The 20,000-nt window shown below is 45.7% G+C and overlaps 2 protein-coding genes across 11 annotated transcripts in view; one reads left to right on the plus strand and one right to left on the minus strand.

The window, feature by feature from the left end:
- The window catches only part of LOC135111165 (T-box transcription factor TBX20-like), a 160,030-nt gene that overhangs the window by 117,767 nt on the left and 22,263 nt on the right, over window positions 1-20,000 (minus strand). For 6 of the 7 annotated variants that reach the window (XM_064024209.1, XM_064024207.1, XM_064024204.1 and 3 more), the window contains exon 2: window positions 10,712-12,021. The exons of the other annotated variant lie outside the window; for it this stretch is intronic. In XM_064024209.1, coding sequence (XP_063880279.1) covers window positions 10,712-10,817 — 106 coding nt within the window. In that variant the 5' untranslated portion in view covers window positions 10,818-12,021. The remainder of the gene's footprint in view (window positions 1-10,711; window positions 12,022-20,000) is intronic. 7 annotated transcript variants of the gene reach the window in all.
- The window catches only part of LOC135111169 (sucrase-isomaltase, intestinal-like), a 195,758-nt gene that overhangs the window by 94,643 nt on the left and 81,115 nt on the right, over window positions 1-20,000 (plus strand). For all 4 annotated transcript variants that reach the window (XR_010273588.1, XR_010273579.1, XR_010273578.1 and 1 more), the window contains exon 4: window positions 448-498. The gene's annotated coding sequence lies outside the window, so the exon portion shown is untranslated. The remainder of the gene's footprint in view (window positions 1-447; window positions 499-20,000) is intronic.

Raw genomic sequence — 20,000 nt, forward strand, 5'->3', positions numbered from 1 at the left:
GTACAAAGATAACTACCTAAATATTTGTAGATGATTACGGAAAGAAAACTGTCGAGTATTGAGGAAGATATAAGAGGTTTACGTGACATAAAAACAAGGGAGAAAACTCTGATTAAACACCTCTTTTGATCTTCACCGGGGTATGAGAGATCACGTGACAAACAAAAATATTCATATCGTAGTTTATAAGAGGATCCAGTCAGGTTTGCGTCTCACTGGCAGTTGGATTTACACTGGGGAGAAGCACAGTGGCTGGGCGATGTGACGTTGTAGTTTTAATAATTATAGGACAGCAGTGAAATAAAGATTAATGGCAGATACTAATTCTCTCTCTCTCTCTCTCTCTCTCTCTCTCTCTCTCTCTCTCTCTCTCTCTCTCTCTCTCTCTCTCTCTCTCTCTCTCTCTCTCTCTCTCTCTCTCTCTCTCTCTCTCTCTCTCTCTCACAGGACCAAGCCTAGCCGGAGCCCCTGTGCACCCCCCGTCGAGGTCTGCGTCAGGTAAGTACCCTCGCTCCCTGCACAGCCTCCAGTACACGTAAATCACCCAATTTATGTAAGACGTCGCTGTTAAATGCTCGTTAAAGGAGGCTGCTAACGACGGCCTGGGTTTTGTGGAGGGGAGAGAGCTGAGGAGGAGGAGGAGGAGGAGGAGGAGGGGATGGTGATGGTGATGGTATATGGCTTTAAGGAAGGTGAGTGTTTAAGGAACTGGTTTAGGAATGTGTATGGTGATGCATGTATAGGGGCTTTGTATGGGGTTTTCTGTGTGTGTGTGTGTGTGTGTGTGTGTGTGTGTGTGTGTGTGTGTGTGTGTGTGTGTGTGTGTGAGTGTGAGTGACGTGTGCCGGGCGTCAGGTAGGTGTAGTGGCTGTGGAGGGGGGGGGAATACCTCGGCGCTTGGTAACTGGCCGTAAAAGTGGTGAGTGAAGTTAATGTGCAGTGTCTCCTTTTTCTTTTCCTGGTACGAACACCTCTAACCGGCCATTGCCATCCCGACACACACACACACACACACACACACACACACACACACACACACACACACACACACACACACACACACACACACACACACACACACACACACACACACACACACACACTACAGCTCCCCGTGTTGAGTTTCATCTCCAGACCACTTCACGATGCATGTTCTTTTTTTAATCTCTGTTTGCTGCAGTGCATTTTCCTTTTCTTTCCACCAATACCAAATGACGTCACTGAGAGCAAAAGTCCTTCATCACCCTCTTGATTGATGTAGGACTCCGCGCCGCCTCCTTCGCTCATCTCTTAAAGCCTTTGCCCTCTCTTCACTTTACCGCCGAGAATATTAGTTTGGATTCCATTGCCGCTTATCCAACCCCGCCTCTCCCCGCCCCGCCCCGCCCCGGCCCCAAATGGTGTATACTGGCGGCGCTGCCCTCGCTTTACCTCGTCTACTTAACAATTTATTTCCATGGGCGCCTCTTGTTTATATGCGATCAGAGGAGAGTCCGAGGCGCGTCGTGTGGCTCCACGATGGGGCGAGGAAGGGGTGTGGGGAGAGGGCAGGGTGGAGCAGGTCATCTCTGTGCTGGGGACCTGATGGGCTGCGAGGTGTGGGGCGTATGGGAGGAGGAAGGCGACGGTGGTTGGGTGTGTGGCAAGGTGGGTGGGTGGGCCGGTCAGGCGAGTAAGTAATGGGAGCAAACAAGTGAATGATTTATCCCGCGAGGAACAATTTACAGCGGCGGCCTCAGCAGCCCTCCGCGTGGTGATTTGCGGCTGATGTATCGTCCGTGCGTGCAGGGGCAAATGACAGAGCAGCGCGCAGCCTCACACCTCCACTCTGTTATTGGCGGCCAAATAACTACCTTCACGGCGATACAAGGCCGTCTGATGGGGCAGGGCGGTGCGGGCCTCACCTAATTCTCATCCTCGGGTTAAGTGGGCGGCAGCCAGACAGGCCACTGTGGACTTACAGGAACCATCTTTTCGCCCGCCGTCGCTGAGTTTGCGAAGACCGCGTCCCTGTTGGTCCGGCACGAGGAGAGGAGGTGGTGGTGGTGATGGTGGTGGCGGAGGAGGAGGAGGAGGAGGAGGAGGAGGAGGAGGAGGAGGAGGAGGAGGAGGAGGAGGAATGAGATGGAGGTGTGGGAGGAGATGAAAAGATGACCACCGACACGAGTGCATGTGTTGCTACTTTCTGTGTCTCCTGTTGTGATATTTTAAACAAGCTTACTGCAAGTATTATCCTTGAAAACGTTCACTGCTGATCGAGAGAGAGAGAGAGGAAAGATAAGAGGACAACATTTATGCTGGAAATTCTATGTCCTTTAGAGGAACGCAAGCACGGCATCCTCTAAACACATTTCCGAAAATAATTTGATGAGAAATTATGAAACTTTTTATCGCTCCTCGCGCCCAAACCCGGCGAGGACACCGATAGCGAGAAAATAAACCTGAACAAAGTGTAATACATGTTTGTAAAGAAAAATTTACGCGCAATAATAAGCCAATGGACGCGCGGTATAGCAAATCAAGAAAGGGATGAAGAAGTAAAAATACGAGAGACGCAAAACTAACCACACCTTAAGTGCCGCGGAATTTAAATGATCAAACTTGAACGGAATGGGAACTGATCGAAATATATTGCAGTGGGAGACGATCTTGACCTTCTATCCTGAGCTGCAGCACGGGAATGGCCGCACCGGAAATTAACTGACCCGAAATAACCCGAATTAGCCTGATTTGTGATGAACGGACGCAACCTGCTCACCCTCACCCTCATCCCCCCGACACCAACCGAACCGAGACTCCCACTTGAACTATTCTTAACCGAACCGAAGTGAGCCGAGCTGAGGTGAGATGAGGTGAGCGTACAAGGATGAAAAGCTGGTCTCAGTGCAAGTCGCCCCCATTACCACACACACACACACACACACACACACACACACACACACACACACACACAGAGTAGATAAGAGACTTGCTTTGTTGAGTGTAAGTATGTATGTATGTATGTGCATCTGTGTACGCACCCACTCCCTCTTTTCCTCCTCCTCCTCCTCCTCCTCCTCCTCCTCCTCCTCCTCCTCCTGCAGCTCACATGCATTGCTGATGTCCCTCCCAATTTTCTCCTCTTCCAAACCACTTGCTTACGACTCCTCCTCCTTCCCTCCCTCCATCCTCGCTTGGTCCCTTACTCCTCCTCCTCCTCCTCCTCCTCCTCCTCCTCCAGGCGTGAGTGAACAAAGCAAAGCGACCAGGCAGCAGAGAAGGAAAACCGAAAATGGACGTTCGCATTTACACCGACGATGAAGGAGAGAGAAGAAAAAAAATTTACATTAAAATTTGCTGCCATAGTAGAGAGAGAGAGAGAGAGAGAGAGAGAGAGAGAGAGAGAGAGAGAGAGAGAGAGAGAGAGAGAGAGAGAACTATGCGTGTGGCGTGATCTTGCCTTCCTTCGTCAGTAGAGTTTTGACATGCACTGAGTCTTGTGCACTGGATTGGAGGCAGCACGGCGCGGTCTTCCGGAGGGGCACGGCACGGGGCGGCGGAGGCGGAGTCTGGCCTTGATCTGACGTAGGACTGACGGGGCGCGGCGGAACAAGGCCCGTGGATGAGACTGTGCCGCGTTATACAGAAGGAGTGCAGCAGGAAGGGCTGAAGGAGTAGTAGAAGTGGTAGTAGTAGTAGTAGTAGTAGTAGTAGTAGTAGTAGTAGTAGTAGTAGTAAGAGGAGGAGGAGGAGGAAGAGGAGGAAGATTTGTCTGAGGGAGTAGATTGATATTTTTTTTTTTGTCTGACGAAGGAAAGGAAGAGAGACAGAGAGAGAGAGAGAGAGAGAGAGAGAGAGAGAGAGAGAGAGAGAGAGAGAGAGAGAGAGACCTTTTAGCATTACATAATTATCAATAAGATTTTTATTCTCTCTCTCTCTCTCTCTCTCTCTCTCTCTCTCTCTCTCTCTCTCTCTCTCTCTCTCTCTCTCTCTCTCTCTCTCTCTCTCTCTCTCTCTCTCTCTCTCTCTCATTACCGCCCATTCCAGGTATGTAATGTTTCGCTTTAATATCGTGTCGTGTAAAGCTAAATTGGAACAACTTAATCTATTGATACTTGTAACACACACACACACACACACACACACACACACACACACACACACACACACACACACACACACACACACACACACACACACACACACACACACACACACACACACACACACACACACACACACACACACAATACAAGGGTAACAAATTCTCTTATGTTTCTTCCCTTCTTGTCCCATCCTTGTTTTTGTTAATAATAATAGTTTCCTTTTTCTCTCCTCCTCCTCCTCCTCCTCCTCCTTCTCCTCCTCCTCCTCCATGGGTATTTGTAATGTCGGATTCCTCTCACTGGTATCAGATCATCCTTGATGGCATTGTGTAGCTTCGGGTGTTAAATGTTTGGGTTCCTGTGAGTCTTGTTATTAATGTTTTGGTGTTTTTGTGTGATGTTACATTGATTTTTTTTTTTTTTTTTGTGGGGAGCGTGTTAAATGATGAGTGTTGTGCTTTTTTTTTTGTTTTGTGTGTGTGTGTGTGTGTGTGTGTGTACTGTAGATGTTTTTGTAGTTTGTGTTTTTATCTATATCTGGTTTCTTTATTCTCTCTCTCTCTCTCTCTCTCTCTCTCTCTCTCTCTCTCTCTCTCTCTCTCTCTCTCTCTCTCTCTCTCTCTCTCTCTCTCTCTCTCTCTCTCTCTCTCTCTCTCTCTCTCTCTCTCTCTCTCTCTCTCTCTCTCTCTCTCACACACACACACACACACACACACACACACACACACACACACACACACACACACACACACACACACACACACACACACACACACACACACGCAGCACACCTCTCCATTTATGCATCATCCGTTTAGCGCCAGTCCCCAGCACCTCCTCCCTGCTTTATGTACCTATCCGTTCATCTCAGGCTGCTATCTGTGTCCATCAGCCCTCCTACCTACCCACTTATTCACCCATCCGTCACCCGCCTCTCCTCGTACCTGTCCACTTACCTATACATTCCCATTAACCTGCCCTTTCTCCAAGCTCCCTCATCTGTTTACCACGGCATAATTAATTTTGATCCCTCCACCACCACCTTCCTGACTTTACATTTTTTATTTTTTTTATTTGAGTCTCTCTTTCTCTCTGTCTTTCTTAAATCCGCCTCGTCGTACATACGTGACTACAGTTTCCTTCAATATAATAGCGGGTATTACCGGGTCACCGATAAATAACGAGTAATGAGTAGGTTATATAATACGTGGTCAGGCGTGTTATTAAAAAGAGATAGATACCAAGCTTCCTGCTGACGAAGTCGACGAAGATGAAGCGACGAGAGACCTTAGCTAATACCCGGGTGGTCTAATTGGTGGCGCCCGGGAGGAGGAGGAGGAGGAGGATAAGAAAGACGGAGAACTAACAGAAGGAAGGCAGAAAAATAGAAAAAGGCCCAGAAGAAAAGAGGAGAAAGAGAAAGAAGGTGATAAGAGACGGAGGAGGAAGAGGAGGAGGATAGGAAAGACGAAGAACTAACAGAAGAAAGACAAAAATTAGAAATGGCCTAGAAGAAAAGAAAAGAGGAAGAAGGCGATAAGAGAAAGAGGAAGAGAAGGAGGAGGACAACGAAAAGGAAAGAAGAGGAGAGAAGAACGATAAACTTAAAGACGAAGGAGAAATTTGAACGAAGCTGAAAACAAGAGGAGGAAAACGAAAACGAAAACAAAGGATAAATATGAAAGAAACACGAGAAGAAGAAAAGAGAAGAAGAGAGAAAGGAAAGACGAAGGAAAGAGAAGATAAAGAAAGGAAGACACGACAAGAGGCAAAGGAGAATAGACGTTACCGAAAGACCAGTCATTATTATCACCGCCCCTCCTCCGCCGCTGCCCCTCGCCCGCCGCACTGACTGATGGTGCCCAGGTGTTGGTTAGCGTTTGGCTCCGCTCGGCCGCCACGTGAGGGATACCCGCTGACTCTCACTCTGGGTACACTCCGTTACTTCAGCGCCTTCTATGGGTACACTTTCCGGCACGCCTCTCATTGTCTTTATTTTATTTTTATTTATTTATTTATTTTATTTATTTATTTATTTTTATTTATTTATTTTTTTTTTTTTGCGGGGGGATCTTTCTGCATTAGTGTTTGTGTTTTTATCATCTCATTTATCTCCACCTCGCTTCATGTCTTTCTTCCTCGTTGTCTTCCTCCTCCTCTTCTTTCTCTTCCTCATCGTCTTTCTTCTTTATCGTGAAGCTTTCATTCTCACCCATCGCCTTCGTTTTTATTCTTATTTCTTTCTTTTCTTTTCGTTTATCATCGTTATCCTCTTTTTCGCCGTTCATTCTGAATTTCCGCCATCTTATTTGTCGTCGTCCTCCTTCTTTTCCTCCCAGCTCTCCAGCAAGTAATTAGTTAAGAAAAGAAGCCTCTAACAGCCATGCGAGGGACTAAAGATCTGTTGCTGTATGATAATCCTCTGCAGCTTTCCGTCCACTCTGCCGGATCGTTCTTTCACACTCTTCAAATCTTTCTTCTGCCTTTACTTCCACTAATACGTGACTGAGGCGCTTTCCTTCCACATATTGGGGTTTAAAAGAAGTGTTTAGCTCACATTTTCTTTGCTTCCCTCCTCACGTTCCCACTTTTTTTTTTAAGTTTTAACGTTTGTCGGAAGAATTCTTTGTATTTGTGGCACAATATGCAGCAGGAAGATATAAGTCACGGTGTTAAGAGTGTTATAATCCCACACCTTTCTTCTTTATTTCTTATTTATCATCCTTGCCTCTTTTTATCGCTATTGTCAACGCAGTTTTGGGATTTGGTTGAGTTCCACTGACGTCCGGGATATTCTGCGTGACTTTTTAACACTAGGGTAAAAATGTTGGGGTGAAGAGAAATGGTAACTTTTTTTTTTTTTTTATTATAACCATTGGCACTGTGGATTCTGGGTTTGGTTGAGTTTCAGTGACGGTGAGAGTCTGTTATAGTGATATCGTTAGTATATTTCTACGACTTTCTTTGTTATTATCTTTATTTATTTTATTTTTTTTTAAGATTCATTGACTTCGTGAGTTTTCCGTGTTTTTATTTATTTATTTTTTTATTATTATGCTTAGATATGATTCTACGTCTTTCTTCTTTTGTTCTCAAGTGTCATTTCCATTTTTCTGTCACTATTGTTACTGCAGTTTTCATATTTAGTTCAGTTTCCGTGACATCGTAAGGCAACGGTATTTTCTTCGCAACTGTTCATCTTCAAGAAAAAAAAACAGACAAAAACAGCAATTTCTCCTCTGTACTCTTTGGTGAAAACGGGAATTGAGCTTGATTATTATATTATCTTCCCTTCTGTTACTTTCCATAGCCTTTGCGCAGCCTCCTTTACACGTAAGCTGAGAAAATTATCCTGTAATGCAAAAACAAAACTTATTTACGCAGAAAAATCCTGACGTGAAGAAACATTTCCCGCTGGTCGAACAATCCCTGCCCTTCAGTGGGGAAGTGCAAGAACGCGAAGACAAAACGTGGACGTCTTTCCAGTCCTGGTGACAATGGCGGTGGCTGGCGTGCATGCGTCCCGGAGTCCTTGGCGCCAGGGAAACATGCAAGGCCACGCTGGTGACATATTGGCACAAAACATTTGGAGTTAATAGACGAAACGATGAGGAGGCAGCGAAGAACAGGGTAATGATGTAAGAGAGAGAGAGAGAGAGAGAGAGAGAGAGAGAGAGAGAGAGAGAGAGAGAGAGAATATAATAACGCTTTTGTAAGTTGAGGAAGCCACACATCAGAGGAGCAGATGCATTATCGCTACGTGCACGCAAAAAGAGAAAATCGGTCAGTTTTACCGTGTCCTCCCGCCGCCTGCAACACTCTCCTGCCGCGGCGATCAAAAGCGGTGAAATCCGACACCCAACGTACCTATAATCTTACTAATTGACTTCGCATAACTCGTATAATGTAATGTCCACTTTATTTATTCGTTTGAGCGTGCGTCCACTCCACCACTATCGCAACGCGTCGCCCACAACACTTCAAAGGGTGGAAACTCAGAGAACCAAGCTGCTTTACTGACATTTACCGGCTGTTATGCAAAACTACTGCAGGTTTAGGCGGTTTAACGCTTATATTGTTAATGTTATTGTACTTGTGACTTCATTTGAGTAGACATTGATGATTTTAACGAATAGAAATGTAGATAAAGGCTCTGAAAGGTGTAAAGAACGCGGTCATTTATTTTGCTGTCCATAATATCATTGAAAATATTCTGACTTGCACTGCAGTATTTTGTTAAGGCTTTCACTTTTATTTGCCACATCTTTCCATAATCACTAACCACTCTGCGACATCTTTTATTGTTCTACAGTCACCTCCAAACATTGTACTAGTTAGAAATTGCAAAATATATTCTTTTATTCTCTTAATTTTTGTAGATGCTTATAGAGACTCCATGAATTTGCTCTTTAGTGTTGTGAATTATTGCATACCGCATGGAAAGAGTTAACTTTGAGAAGTCATAGCAGTCAAAGGATTAATGCGCGAACACTAACTTCGCTTTCCCACATTGTCAATGTGTATCAGTGCATACGTTCAGGGTTCACACTGGCAACCTGCGTGAATTTTTTTTTCCTCAGCCATGCGATCTGTGGTGTTCCGTGACTGTGGCGACACCGCGACGCGTTCAGCTTCGGGAAGTATGCAGTTGTGGCAGTCGCGCTGGAGTGCGTGCGTGTGCCTGCCTCAGTGGTCTTCGTGTTGTAAGTTGAAGGTAACATAGTGATTTGTACATAATATCGAGTTATCGGGGAAGAGAAACATGGCGTGAAAGAATGGATGCGTTGAGGCCTTACTGGTAACCTTTGGTTTCTCTGAAGGACTTAAAAAAATAAGAAAAGTTCTCAAAATTAAGCTCTGTCTGTATTATGCGGGGTTTCTTCCATTTCCAAATAATTATATCAGTATAAGGGTAGTACTACGATTTCTGATAAACAAACCAAATACTCATTTAATGCCACTGGTTTTCTCTCTTTTATCTTTCTTTTCCTCTTTTGCCTCTTAGTCATAAGTGAAGTTTTCTGTGCGTGCTTCACGGCAGGAGTAAGCAGGCGGTTGGACGGGAGCTTCAGGGATGGAGGAACAAGACCTCTCCTGACAGACAGATGGAGACCTGAGGGGCGGTCCTCAGCTAACCCACATGGCTTAGGAAGAAGTAGACGTACACGATGGACAGACAGACAGGGAGACACACGGACAGCAAGCGAAGCAAGAATCACAAAAAAAAATGTGTGAAAGATAGACATGTTCCAAGGACAGATTAGGCTCAAAACGTGTAGCAGTGACTGGCAGAACGACGCGCTTCTTGCATGACACTCGCACGTCACAAGAGGAGAGGGACTATTTGGAGAACGTAGGAGTCTGTATTCAAACGTTTCGTGGTGTAATCGCGACTCTTTTCAACATGCTGTAGTTCAAATTACTGAGATTTTCAAGGGTGTTTTCACGACCCTAATAGTCTGACATGGAACCTGCACTATTGATAAAGAAAAGACACCAATGAGAACTTGACGAATCATCTACGTGGTCTTTGAATTATAACCCTAATGAGAAAACAAAGCTCTAAAGAAAACGAGGGTAGAAGATGAACCATTTGTGAACTGTCAGTAAGATGAATTTTACCGAATGGAATAGCAATGGAGTTCTAGATTAACACTGAAATAAATGGAAGGTATAATGAAATAGATAAGTGACCTTGACTAAATATAACTCGCTGTGTAAAAACAATACAAAAACAGAATCTCATTAAGTGTCGCTAAGGAGACGGACACAAAAACACGGCAAGTCAAGGTTGAAAAAGTCATGCTAACACTCAGAAATCGTTCGCAGAAGTAGACACGCAAGAAAAATCAAGCAGTGGGGAAAATAATTCCGGGGAACATTACAAAAAAAAAAAGAGAGAGAGAGAGAGAGAGAGAGAGAGAGAGAGAGAGAGAGAGAGAGAGAGAGAGAGAGAGAGAGAGAGAGAGAGAGAGAGAGAGAGAGAGAGAGAGAGAGAGAGAGAGAGAGAGAGAGAGAGAGAGAGAGAGAGAGAGAGAGAGAGAGAGAGGAACATTACGGAAAAACTCACACCAAAAATAATGAGAACTGAACATAAACATCAAGAACGAAAACAAGAGAAGCGGAAAAAGACAGTACCAAACACTTAAATGGTAAATATATGTAAGTGCAACTGAATTGAAGATAAAAGAATAAATAAATAAATAAAAGTCCAAACGTGAAGTGAACATAAACACACGAAGGACGAAAAATGAAAAATATGTAAAAAAAAAAAAAATGTAAAAAAAATGAAAAAAAAAACAAGATAAATTGCAAGAAAGGCATCCAAAGTTTTAAATATGAAAATAAAACTGAACAGCAAAAGTGGAAACGAAACAAACCCAAAGGAATCAAAAGACATAAAAAGAAAAAAAAAATTGAGCAAGGATAAGAAGAGAAAATAACAAAAACACATGAAAGAATATAAGAAAAAGAAAAGCAATATGAAGCAAAACAATCACAACTCTACCAATACACTAAACACACTATTAAAAGCCAACCTGTCATCATTACAAAACTAACATATATAAATAAACCTGAGGAACAACAAACACCAGCGGCCCCAAGAGAGCTCCTGCAGTACTCACCCTCCCTGGCAGAAGGCGTCATCTTTGCCGCCGCGCCCATGATGGCAGCGATGGAGAAGTCGGTGGCACGCGCCTTCAGTAGCCCAGCCTCCTCCACCACACTCATCCCGCGGGCGTGTGTGCGTGGGCGGTGGCGCGCGATGGGCGTGGGTGAGTCAGGTGGAGCGGGTGAAGTGGAGTGGACGATGAGGGAAATGTTTGTGTTGGGGCAGTGTGATGTGGAAGGGGGTGGTGGTGGTGGTGGTACAGGTGGATGGACACACAGATAGTACGCGCGTGCATACACACACACACACACACACACACACACACACACACACACACACACGCACGCACGCACACACGCACACGCACTCACACACGCACGCACGCACTCACACAGACAGGTGAGTTACTCTGTTTTATCACTCCATTGTCAGAACTAATGGTAGGTCTCTCTCTCTCTCTCTCTCTCTCTCTCTCTCTCTCTCTCTCTCTCTCTCTCTCTCTCTCTCTCTCTCTCTCTCTCTCTCTCTCTCTCTCTCTCTCTCTCAGACTGTTGTGTAGATGTCTTTTAGGAAAGGAAAAAAAAAGCAGAGAAAGGATGAAGGAGGAGGAGGAGGAGGTAGGAGCGGCACTCAGAGGTGAGGGCAGGTCTTCATTGCTTGCCTTCTTTCCTTCAGTGGTGTCTCAGCCTCCACCACTCTCTCCCCCACTCATCCACTCACCCACTCACCCTCCCTCTCGCCCACGCCGCCTCCAATTGGTGGTGCCCCGCTTCAGTGCAAGGCGTCAGTGTGCCAGCGAGGGAGTCATGCCGCGGACACACTCGGAATGTCGGTCACTCTTACGTCCTTCAGTTCTCCCACTTTTCATCTTCATAATTCACTTGGTAATTCACTTTGGTTTGTTTTTATTCATGTGAGGAATTTTGATATTTTCTTTCTCTCCTTCATTCATCACTCAGAGTCACTTTTTTACCTCATGTTTCTCTCTTTTTTTCTCTTCGTATCTCTTTCTCTCTTTTCAGAATGTTTTCACTCAATCACTGACTCACTCGCTCACTCACTTGCTGTGGGGAAGCAGATTATCATATCTCTGCTCCGTCCCGCGTCTCTTTCCCCGCGTCCTCGATCAGTCTCTGCTAATACTTATTAATGTATTTGGCCAGGCGTTATCCAGCAGCCTAATGGAGGCGAGCAGACAGCCTCCGTGTGCCTCGTAAAGCAGACTTAAGTCCAGCGCGGCACGATAGGACAGAATTACAAGAGAGTAACTTTGTTTTCGTAAGGTAATTTCGTGAGGTAATTGCCTTTATTATAACTCGGCTTCTGTAAGAAAATTAAGCATATAATAACTCGTATTTTATGTTGTAATTAGGATTATTTTAACTCAAGATTTATGACATAATTAGTGATCGCGGGACACGCCATCGCCCGCCGCGCCTCACCCTCGCGGCGCAGCGGTCACGGAACTGTGGCGGCCGGCGGCTCCCCGTTCCTCCCTCCCCAGTCCTCTGCACCCTCCCAAGGGCACCAAGACCCCTCCTTCTCTCCCTGCCTCCTCCTCCTCCCTTGCTCTGATCCAGACTTGACCAGATCCACGCCAGGAATAAGATCCATCAAACATTGCAAGTATCGTTTCTTCTGACCATCCTTCACCACCATCACCATTAACTCCACCACCACCACCACCACCACCACCACCGCTGCCATCGCTCGAGATAATTCCTGCAGCAGGTGCGAACGTATAATATTCTGTAATTAACGTCTGGCTAATAGATAGTAATTAGAGGTTCGTCAGTCGGGTGGGTTATGGAAGAGACAGCAGCGTGACCTCGTTTGACCAGGGACGCGCTTGTCACCTAATTGAGTCCCCTGGGGCCAGCGCGGGGCAGGGAGAGGAGCTTGGGGAGGGGCTGGGGGAGGGTGAGGGGATCCCGGGTCGGCTGGCTGCTGGCTGTGCGTCGCTTCAAAGAAAATGGGACCAGATTTACTGCTGGCGTGATTTCAGTTACGTGATTTTTTTTTATTAACTTATTTCTCTCTCTCTCTCTCTCTCTCTCTCTCTCTCTCTCTCTCTCTCTCTCTCTCTCTCTCTCTCTCTCTCTCTGTTCCCCAGGTGGCAGGCGACAGGAGGAGGCGTGAGGTGAAGCAGGAAGGAGTACCAACAAACGTGAACCTTTATCAAACTAAATATTAATAATACGTCCCTTCCTCTACACCCTCCCTTCATTTCATCCTTCTCCCCCTTCCTCTACTTTTCTCCCCCATTCTCCCCCTCCCTCTTATTTTCCTCCAATGTTTCTTCTGCTGCTTGTTACTATTCTTCACACTCCTCCCATTCCTCCTGCACCGCACAGCTCCCCGTCACAACAAGCATGTCAACTCCTTTAGCCGTCAAAGAGCAACGAAGTGGCATCAGCAGCGGCGGCGGCGTCAGTGGTTCCCTAACGTGTCCAAATCGACAGTTTATCCACCAAACAATAACCGCTCCCCGCCCATCCCCCGCTCCTCCCGTACTCTCCCGCCTCCTCCCGCCCCTCCTGACAAACTGCGATCATTTCTCAACCGTAGACGATGCCCTCCCCGCCCGCCCGCAAGCCTGTCAGAGTGTGTCTAAGCTCCTGCGGCTACAGCAAACTTCGGGGTGTTTAACTGCTGTGTTTCTGTCTGTGTGTTTGTGTGTTTTGAGGGAGGGAGAAGGGACTGGAGGGTGTCTGAGGGAGGAGAGGGGTTCTTCAGTAGTTCTAAATAGGGAGATAGGGGGTGATGAGAGATGGAGGGAGAGGAGGAGGAGAAGGAGGAAAAGAAGATTTAGAAGAATGAGGTAGTGTTGGAAAAATGAAAAAAAAGAGAAAAAACAAGGAAAATGTATGGATTGTATTTGTGATCGAGATAGAGAGAGAGAGAGAGAGAGAGAGAGAGAGAGAGAGAGAGAGAGAGAGAGAGAGAGAGAGAGAGAGAGAGAGAGAGAGAGGTCGTAGTAATCCCATAATCCCCCTAACTAACGTGATATAACTTCTCGCTGATGTATTGATTGTGAGTGTGTGTGTCTCTCCATCCAATATTAACTGTGTGTGTGTGTGTGTGTGTGTGTGTGTGTGTGTGTGTACTGCAAGGCGTCATCGGGAAACGTTTATGAAAGAACGGGTGAATTTGATCAACCTTAGATAATGTGATTTAATGGCAGGAGTAGATTCGCTGAAGGTTTTTGTAGTAGTAGTAGTAGTAGTAGTAGTAGTAGTAGTAGTATAATGTGTCTGTGTGTGTGTGTGTTTTCTCAAGTACATATGCAAGGTAGTGTAAGTATATATATTTTTTTATCCAAAGTTAGACTGATAGATTGATTGATTGACTGACTGACTGACTGACTGATTGATTTAATGAGTCGCAGCAACGAGATCATGTGGCGCCGAAAGGTAAAAGAATAAGACGCAGGAGGAAAAATGAAGGATGAAAGAAAGAGACGGAAATGAAGGGGAAAATAATCAGTAATAAAAGTTCAGAAATGTGTGTGAAAAATTCTTAGTACAGATTCCCACCCCGATTCTCTCTCTCTCTCTCTCTCTCTCTCTCTCTCTCTCTCTCTCTCTCTCTCTCTCTCTCTCTCTCTCTCTCTCTCTATCCTTCCCCAGTGACTTCCCATCATTATCTCTCGTTTTCTATGGCGTCGTCAGGGTTGCCATTATCAGGAGGGACTATTTTGACCGAGCAGTTCGTGTCTCCCTCCCTTCCCTCCTTCCCTACTTTTCTCCATCCCTCTCTTCTTCTCCTCCTCTCTTACATCCTTCTGCTATCCCCTTCCTTTATTATTTCCTTTGTTCCTGTCGTTCTGTTCCTTTGTTTCTCTTTCTTTTTCACTCCTTTACAATATTTTTTTCAGCCTTGTTCTCCGTCGGTCCGTTTTCTTTATTTTCCTCCATGCTTTGATTCTTTCACCCTCATCATTTTCTCTCCTTTTCTCTCTTTCTTACTTTCTTCTTTTGTTTTCCGTCTTTATTGCTCCTCCTTTCATTTTTTTTTTCTTACTGTGTTTCCCTGTCTCTTTCTCTCAACCGCTTCAACATCAGCGTGCTTGTTCTGCGGGAAAGGAGGAAGAGGAGGAGGAGGAGGAGGAGGAGGAGGAGGAGGAGGTTGAAACGGTGATGGATTCCCCCACGTGCTATCCGAGGGTAGGTTGATAATGGGATACAAACGTGGGTGGTTCGTAAAGCGGCCCAGACCCACCTGACGAACCCACAGAGAGAGAGAGAGAGAGAGAGAGAGAGAGAGAGAGAGAGAGAGAGAGAGAGAGAGAGAGAGATTTTGTGAGTTTCGATAAATTTTAAATACGTTTTGGATTCTTTTCTTGTTTGTTGTTATTGATTTTTTTTTATTATTTTTGTTAGTCTTGTTCTTGATCTTGACCTTGTTGTTCTTGTTCTTGTTTTCTTCTTCTTCTTCTTCTTCTTCTTCTTCTTCTTCTTCTTCTCCTTCTCCTTCTCCTTCTCCTTCTCCTCCTCCTCCTCCTCCTCCTCCTCCTCCTCCTCCTCCTCCTCCTCCTCCTCCTCCTCCTCCTCCTCCTCCTCCTCCAGTCGACAAAGGAAAGACTTGATTGCAAACTCTTCTACTTTTTACGTATTTTTCTCTCTTTATCCATTCTCTTTCCTCCTCCTCCATTCATTTCCTTTACCTTGCTCATTTTCCACATTATCCTCTTCTTCCTTTTTCCTCCTCCTCCTCCATTCTCTTTCCTGCTCATCTTGCATATTTTCTACATTTCTTCCTCCTCCTTCTCCGCTTCTTCTCACGTTATTTCCCACACCATCTTTTCCTTTATTCCTCCATCTTTTCCTTCTTCTCATCCTCTCACATTCTCCCACGTCATTCTTTCTTTTCACTTCTCCCCTCTCCCCCATCGTCTTTCTTTTCTCTCATATATTTTTCACATCACCCTTGCGTTCCTTTCCTTCTTCCTTCACTTATTTTCACAAATTTCTCACATCATCCTTTCCTTCTTAATTCCTTCCTTCTCTTCTGCTCATCCTCTTGCGTTTTTCTTTCCTTTCTCTCGCCTCGTCACCGTTGCCTGTCTGTCTGTCGGCCCGTCCCTCTCCTTCCCTCCCTCCCTCCCTCCCTTCCTTCAGTTCTCTACCTTCAAGATATATTTTTCCCCCAGCGCGCCCTCCCCGGCCGCTCCTCTGTCCCGCGTTTATCATGACTTACGGCCTAATAAGTCTGCGAAATAATTGCTGCTTTGTATAGACGCAGCAATGAAGTGAGGAGGCTGGCGCGAGGGAGGGAGAGAGAGAGAGAGAGAGAGAGAGAGAGGAAGAGACTCAGTGAATCCGCGCAGACCTTCTCTTCCTCCTCCTCCTCCCGGCTCCGTTACTTGGACTGATGGAAGACTTCGTTCATTGGAAGTAGAGTTGAGGCCAAATTACGATACGCTCTTGAAAATTGGACGGTAAAATAAGTATATATGTGAGGCGCAGACCACCATCACCGATTTGGAACTGGTGGTAGTGATGGTGGTGGTGGTGGTGGTGGTGGTGGTGGTTGTGGTGTGCATGTTGGTTATTCCCTCATTTATTCTTTCTACTTCCTTCTTCATTTCTTCATTTTTTCATACTTGTCTCGTTCTTATGTGTTAAATTTCTTCTTGTTGATTCTTGGGTCACAAAAGTGGTGTTTCTGGTGTTGGTGGTCGCGGTGGTGGTGGTTTTGGGTGTGTTTAGGGAAGGAATGAGATAAAACAGTGAAAGACGATGTTTGTTTTTGTTTGCATGTGGGTATGTGGATTGGTAGGTGGATGGTGAGTGTGTGGAGTGCGTGACTGAGTGTATTTAAAACTATTGTCATCATCGCTATCTTCACCTACAGGAATTGGAGAACAGAATTGACTAGGTACCACAATATCTCGCCAGAATAGCTGAATGAACTAACTCAACACTAAAATATACAATTGAAGCCACGTCATCCGCTAAGGGTACTCGCGGCAGACTCCACCTACTCCTCCAAACTGTAATGATGGGAATGGAAGGAAATTAAACTGGATTTCCTTCGCGCTTAAAAATTTTCGTGCGTGGAATCAGACAAATAGAAAAAAAGCAGATTCTTAGAACGTGACAGTAAGATGTGTATTTCTAAACTCCTCAGTACTTAATCGTTACTGCACTTAACTTACTCAAATGGAAGTTATTAAAGTTTCCAGGGAAGTTTTTACGATTCTAGACATTTTCGCAGTGATTCTGCACCACCCAGTAGAAAAACGCCCAAGAAAACACAACTACTCATTTGTAGAACTTTTGAAAATCGATCTTATGAGCCTCACAAACATTCAAGAATACGAGTACAAGCTATATCATGTATGGAGAGCGCACTGAGGTAACACAGATGCGCGGCAGATGACAGATTCAGAACATCGAGGTGAGGCATGAGTGCTACTGCTTCCCTGTGTATTTAGAGGCTCATTGTTCTTTCTCGAAGCGCAGCACATTAACAGCGTGAAATAGGAAGGCTATGAGTGCACTAATTCAGCGTGAGAGGTTGTGAGGCGGCGCTGTCATGGGGCTTAGTCAGGAAGGGAGGGCAGGAGAGAGGAGAGTAGAGAGAGAAGACTGGGAGGAGGGGGAAGGGTAGAGGAGGATAATTCTCGGTGAGGGAGAGAAAAACTGATGAAATAAGGGGAAGTTGTTAGTTTTGAAAATCAATAACCCGTGTTTTATGGAGATTAGAAACAACTTTAAAAGGCATCATGGAATTATTAAATCAATCCCTGTGTTTCGGCCAACCCCGCTCCCTTCCCTCCCTTGCCTTGCCTCTCTCCCTCTCCCACGTCATTACTTCACCCTCCTAACTTCTCATACACTAAGTTGCTGTTCCTCTCCCTCATTTCTTTCCCCTCCTCATCGTTCTCACATAACACCACCACCACCACCACCACCACCGCCACTACCACCACCACCGCATCCCCTTCTCTTCTTCCTCTTCATCCTCCTCTTCCTCCTTTTTTTCCCTTCTCTTTATCTCTTTATCCATCTGTTCCTCTCACGCATTCACCTGCTACCACTACTACTACTACTACTACTACTACTACTACTACTACTACTACTACACCCTTCCCATTCTCCTTAAGCCAATCAGAAATCTCCCCACCTTTCTCAGTACGTAATGGACCACGCACTTTCCTTCCTTCATACGTGCGCTCCCCCTCTCACTCTCTCGCTCTCCATCTAATCCCGTTCAACTTAACTCCTGCATCCCTAAGTCGCCAGTCACCGCCGGCACCAGGACACCTCGATCACAGCACCTTCCTTCCTGCGCTGCTTTTTTTTACTGTGGCCTGGCAATGGAGTGTGCTACGAGTGACAGGGCCAGTGGGAGAGAGGGAGAGAGGGAGAGGTGAGAGAAGGTCATTACATGGGGCGCCCCTCGAAGACGACCCTCGGAGCTGCTCTAATCCTCCATTTTACTTCGGATGGAGGGTCTGATCCCCTTCCTACTTGATATAGGGAATTGGATCGTCGACTGAGTGTGAGGAGGCTCAGGTCTCTGCTACACTCCCTTCTCACTCTCTCCGTTCCTCCCTCCCTCCGTCCCTCCGTCCGTCATTCTCTTCCCTCAGGCATGAAGAAGATGGAGATAATGCCATTTACTCTCTGCTCCTTTCACCAAGTTGTCGAGAGATTCTGACGGAAAAATAGTAAATAGATTAATGTAATCGGTAATATGGTTTGGTTATCATTATTTTTTCTATTTATTTTATTTATTTATTTATTTATTTATTTATTTATTTATTTATTCTATTTTTTATTTTATTTTATTTTTTTTTTGTGTCGCTGTGACTTAAGTCGTGCGGCGCCTGTAAAAAAGTTGAATTCAGTCAGTTAATTAGTCAGTCAGTTAATCTTCTTCACTTTTCGAATTGTTGATTTGTATTTCCTTTCGTGTGTGTGTGTGTGTGTGTGTGTGTGTGTCACTACAGTACATATAGAAAAAAATGTAGTGTATAGTGTGAATATGTTCAGCGTATCTTAATGGTGAAGAGAAACATTAATTCCGTGATAATGAGAGACAATTGGTGGTGGTGGTGGTGGTGGTGACGAGCTGGCGAGGCTGACGGAGGCTGGGTAAATGAGGCAGGTGTGAGGAGACGAAGACGACGTGATGTGCTGTTCTGGTGGGGGAGAAGGAAGAAGAGAAGGAAAGGAAGAAGAGAAGGAAAGCAAGAAGCAGGAGGAGGAGAAGGAATAAGAGGAGTCGGAGAAGCCAGATTCACATCACGTAATGTTCAGGAGTGGGGGCGTGAAAAACACCACCTCTTCCTCCTCCTCCTCCTCCTCTTTCGTCCGGCGGGTGAGGTCTCGTCTGACTCGAAGCGATTACTCGAGTCCTTTGTCCGCCTCGCGTCTCCGAAACCCAGATTAGGGACCAGCTCTTTGTGGCCACCCCGGGGGATTACCAGGCGGCGCGGTGCCCTGGCGGTGGTGGTGGTGGAGGAGGTGGAGGAGGAAGTGTAATTGTTTCTGGTGGTAATGTTATTTTTCTGCAAATCCACTTGGACTATTTTACTTCATACACTGGGCTACCTCTATTAGGCTCTGTTATGTTCTTCCCCGCATCCCTACACGCTCCAAGTATTCGTCTAACAGTTCTACACACACACAGAGAGAGCTCTTGACGGGACATTTCAACAGTCTCCTTGGAAAGTCTCCTTGCCAGTGCCTTGAGAAGAGTGTCAAGTGAAGAGGTTTGTTTGCAGGTGAAATACGCTAGGGCCATGTCACTGCTGCAGGAGCGAGAAGAGCTTAAGGAAGAGAGCCGAGTCCAGAAAGTGAGAGAGAGAAGATAAAGAACCTTGTAAAAGACTAAATTATCTATTGTTGTTTGTTCTTTCTTTGTGGGTTGAAGTGCTGGGAAAGGTGTGGAAAAGTAAGAAAATGAGAAAAAAGGAAGAAAAGGAGGAAGGAATACGAAGAAGGAGCAGTCAGGAAGAAATCCGGATATATTAGATTAAAAGGACGGTAGTGTGAGTAGGCAAGGGTGTGACTGAGTGCATGAGGAGGAGTAGGTAACAAGTAGCCCGTGAGGAAGAGACGGAGGAAGAGAGGGAGGGAGGCAGGGAGGGTAAAGCTTGCCTGTGATTGGTGGCTGAGAGTGTCACTTGGTCTGGCATGGCTGCGAACAAGGTTAGAAGGAGATTTATACCAGACTTGACCAATAACTCACCACCACCACCACCACCACCACCACCGCCACTACTACTGCTACTGCCACTACTACTATTACTACACCCAACACTATTACCATCTCCGCAACAGACACTA

Source organism: Scylla paramamosain, chromosome 21 (assembly GCF_035594125.1).
Source record: "Scylla paramamosain isolate STU-SP2022 chromosome 21, ASM3559412v1, whole genome shotgun sequence".
Classification (NCBI taxonomy): domain Eukaryota; kingdom Metazoa; phylum Arthropoda; class Malacostraca; order Decapoda; family Portunidae; genus Scylla; species Scylla paramamosain.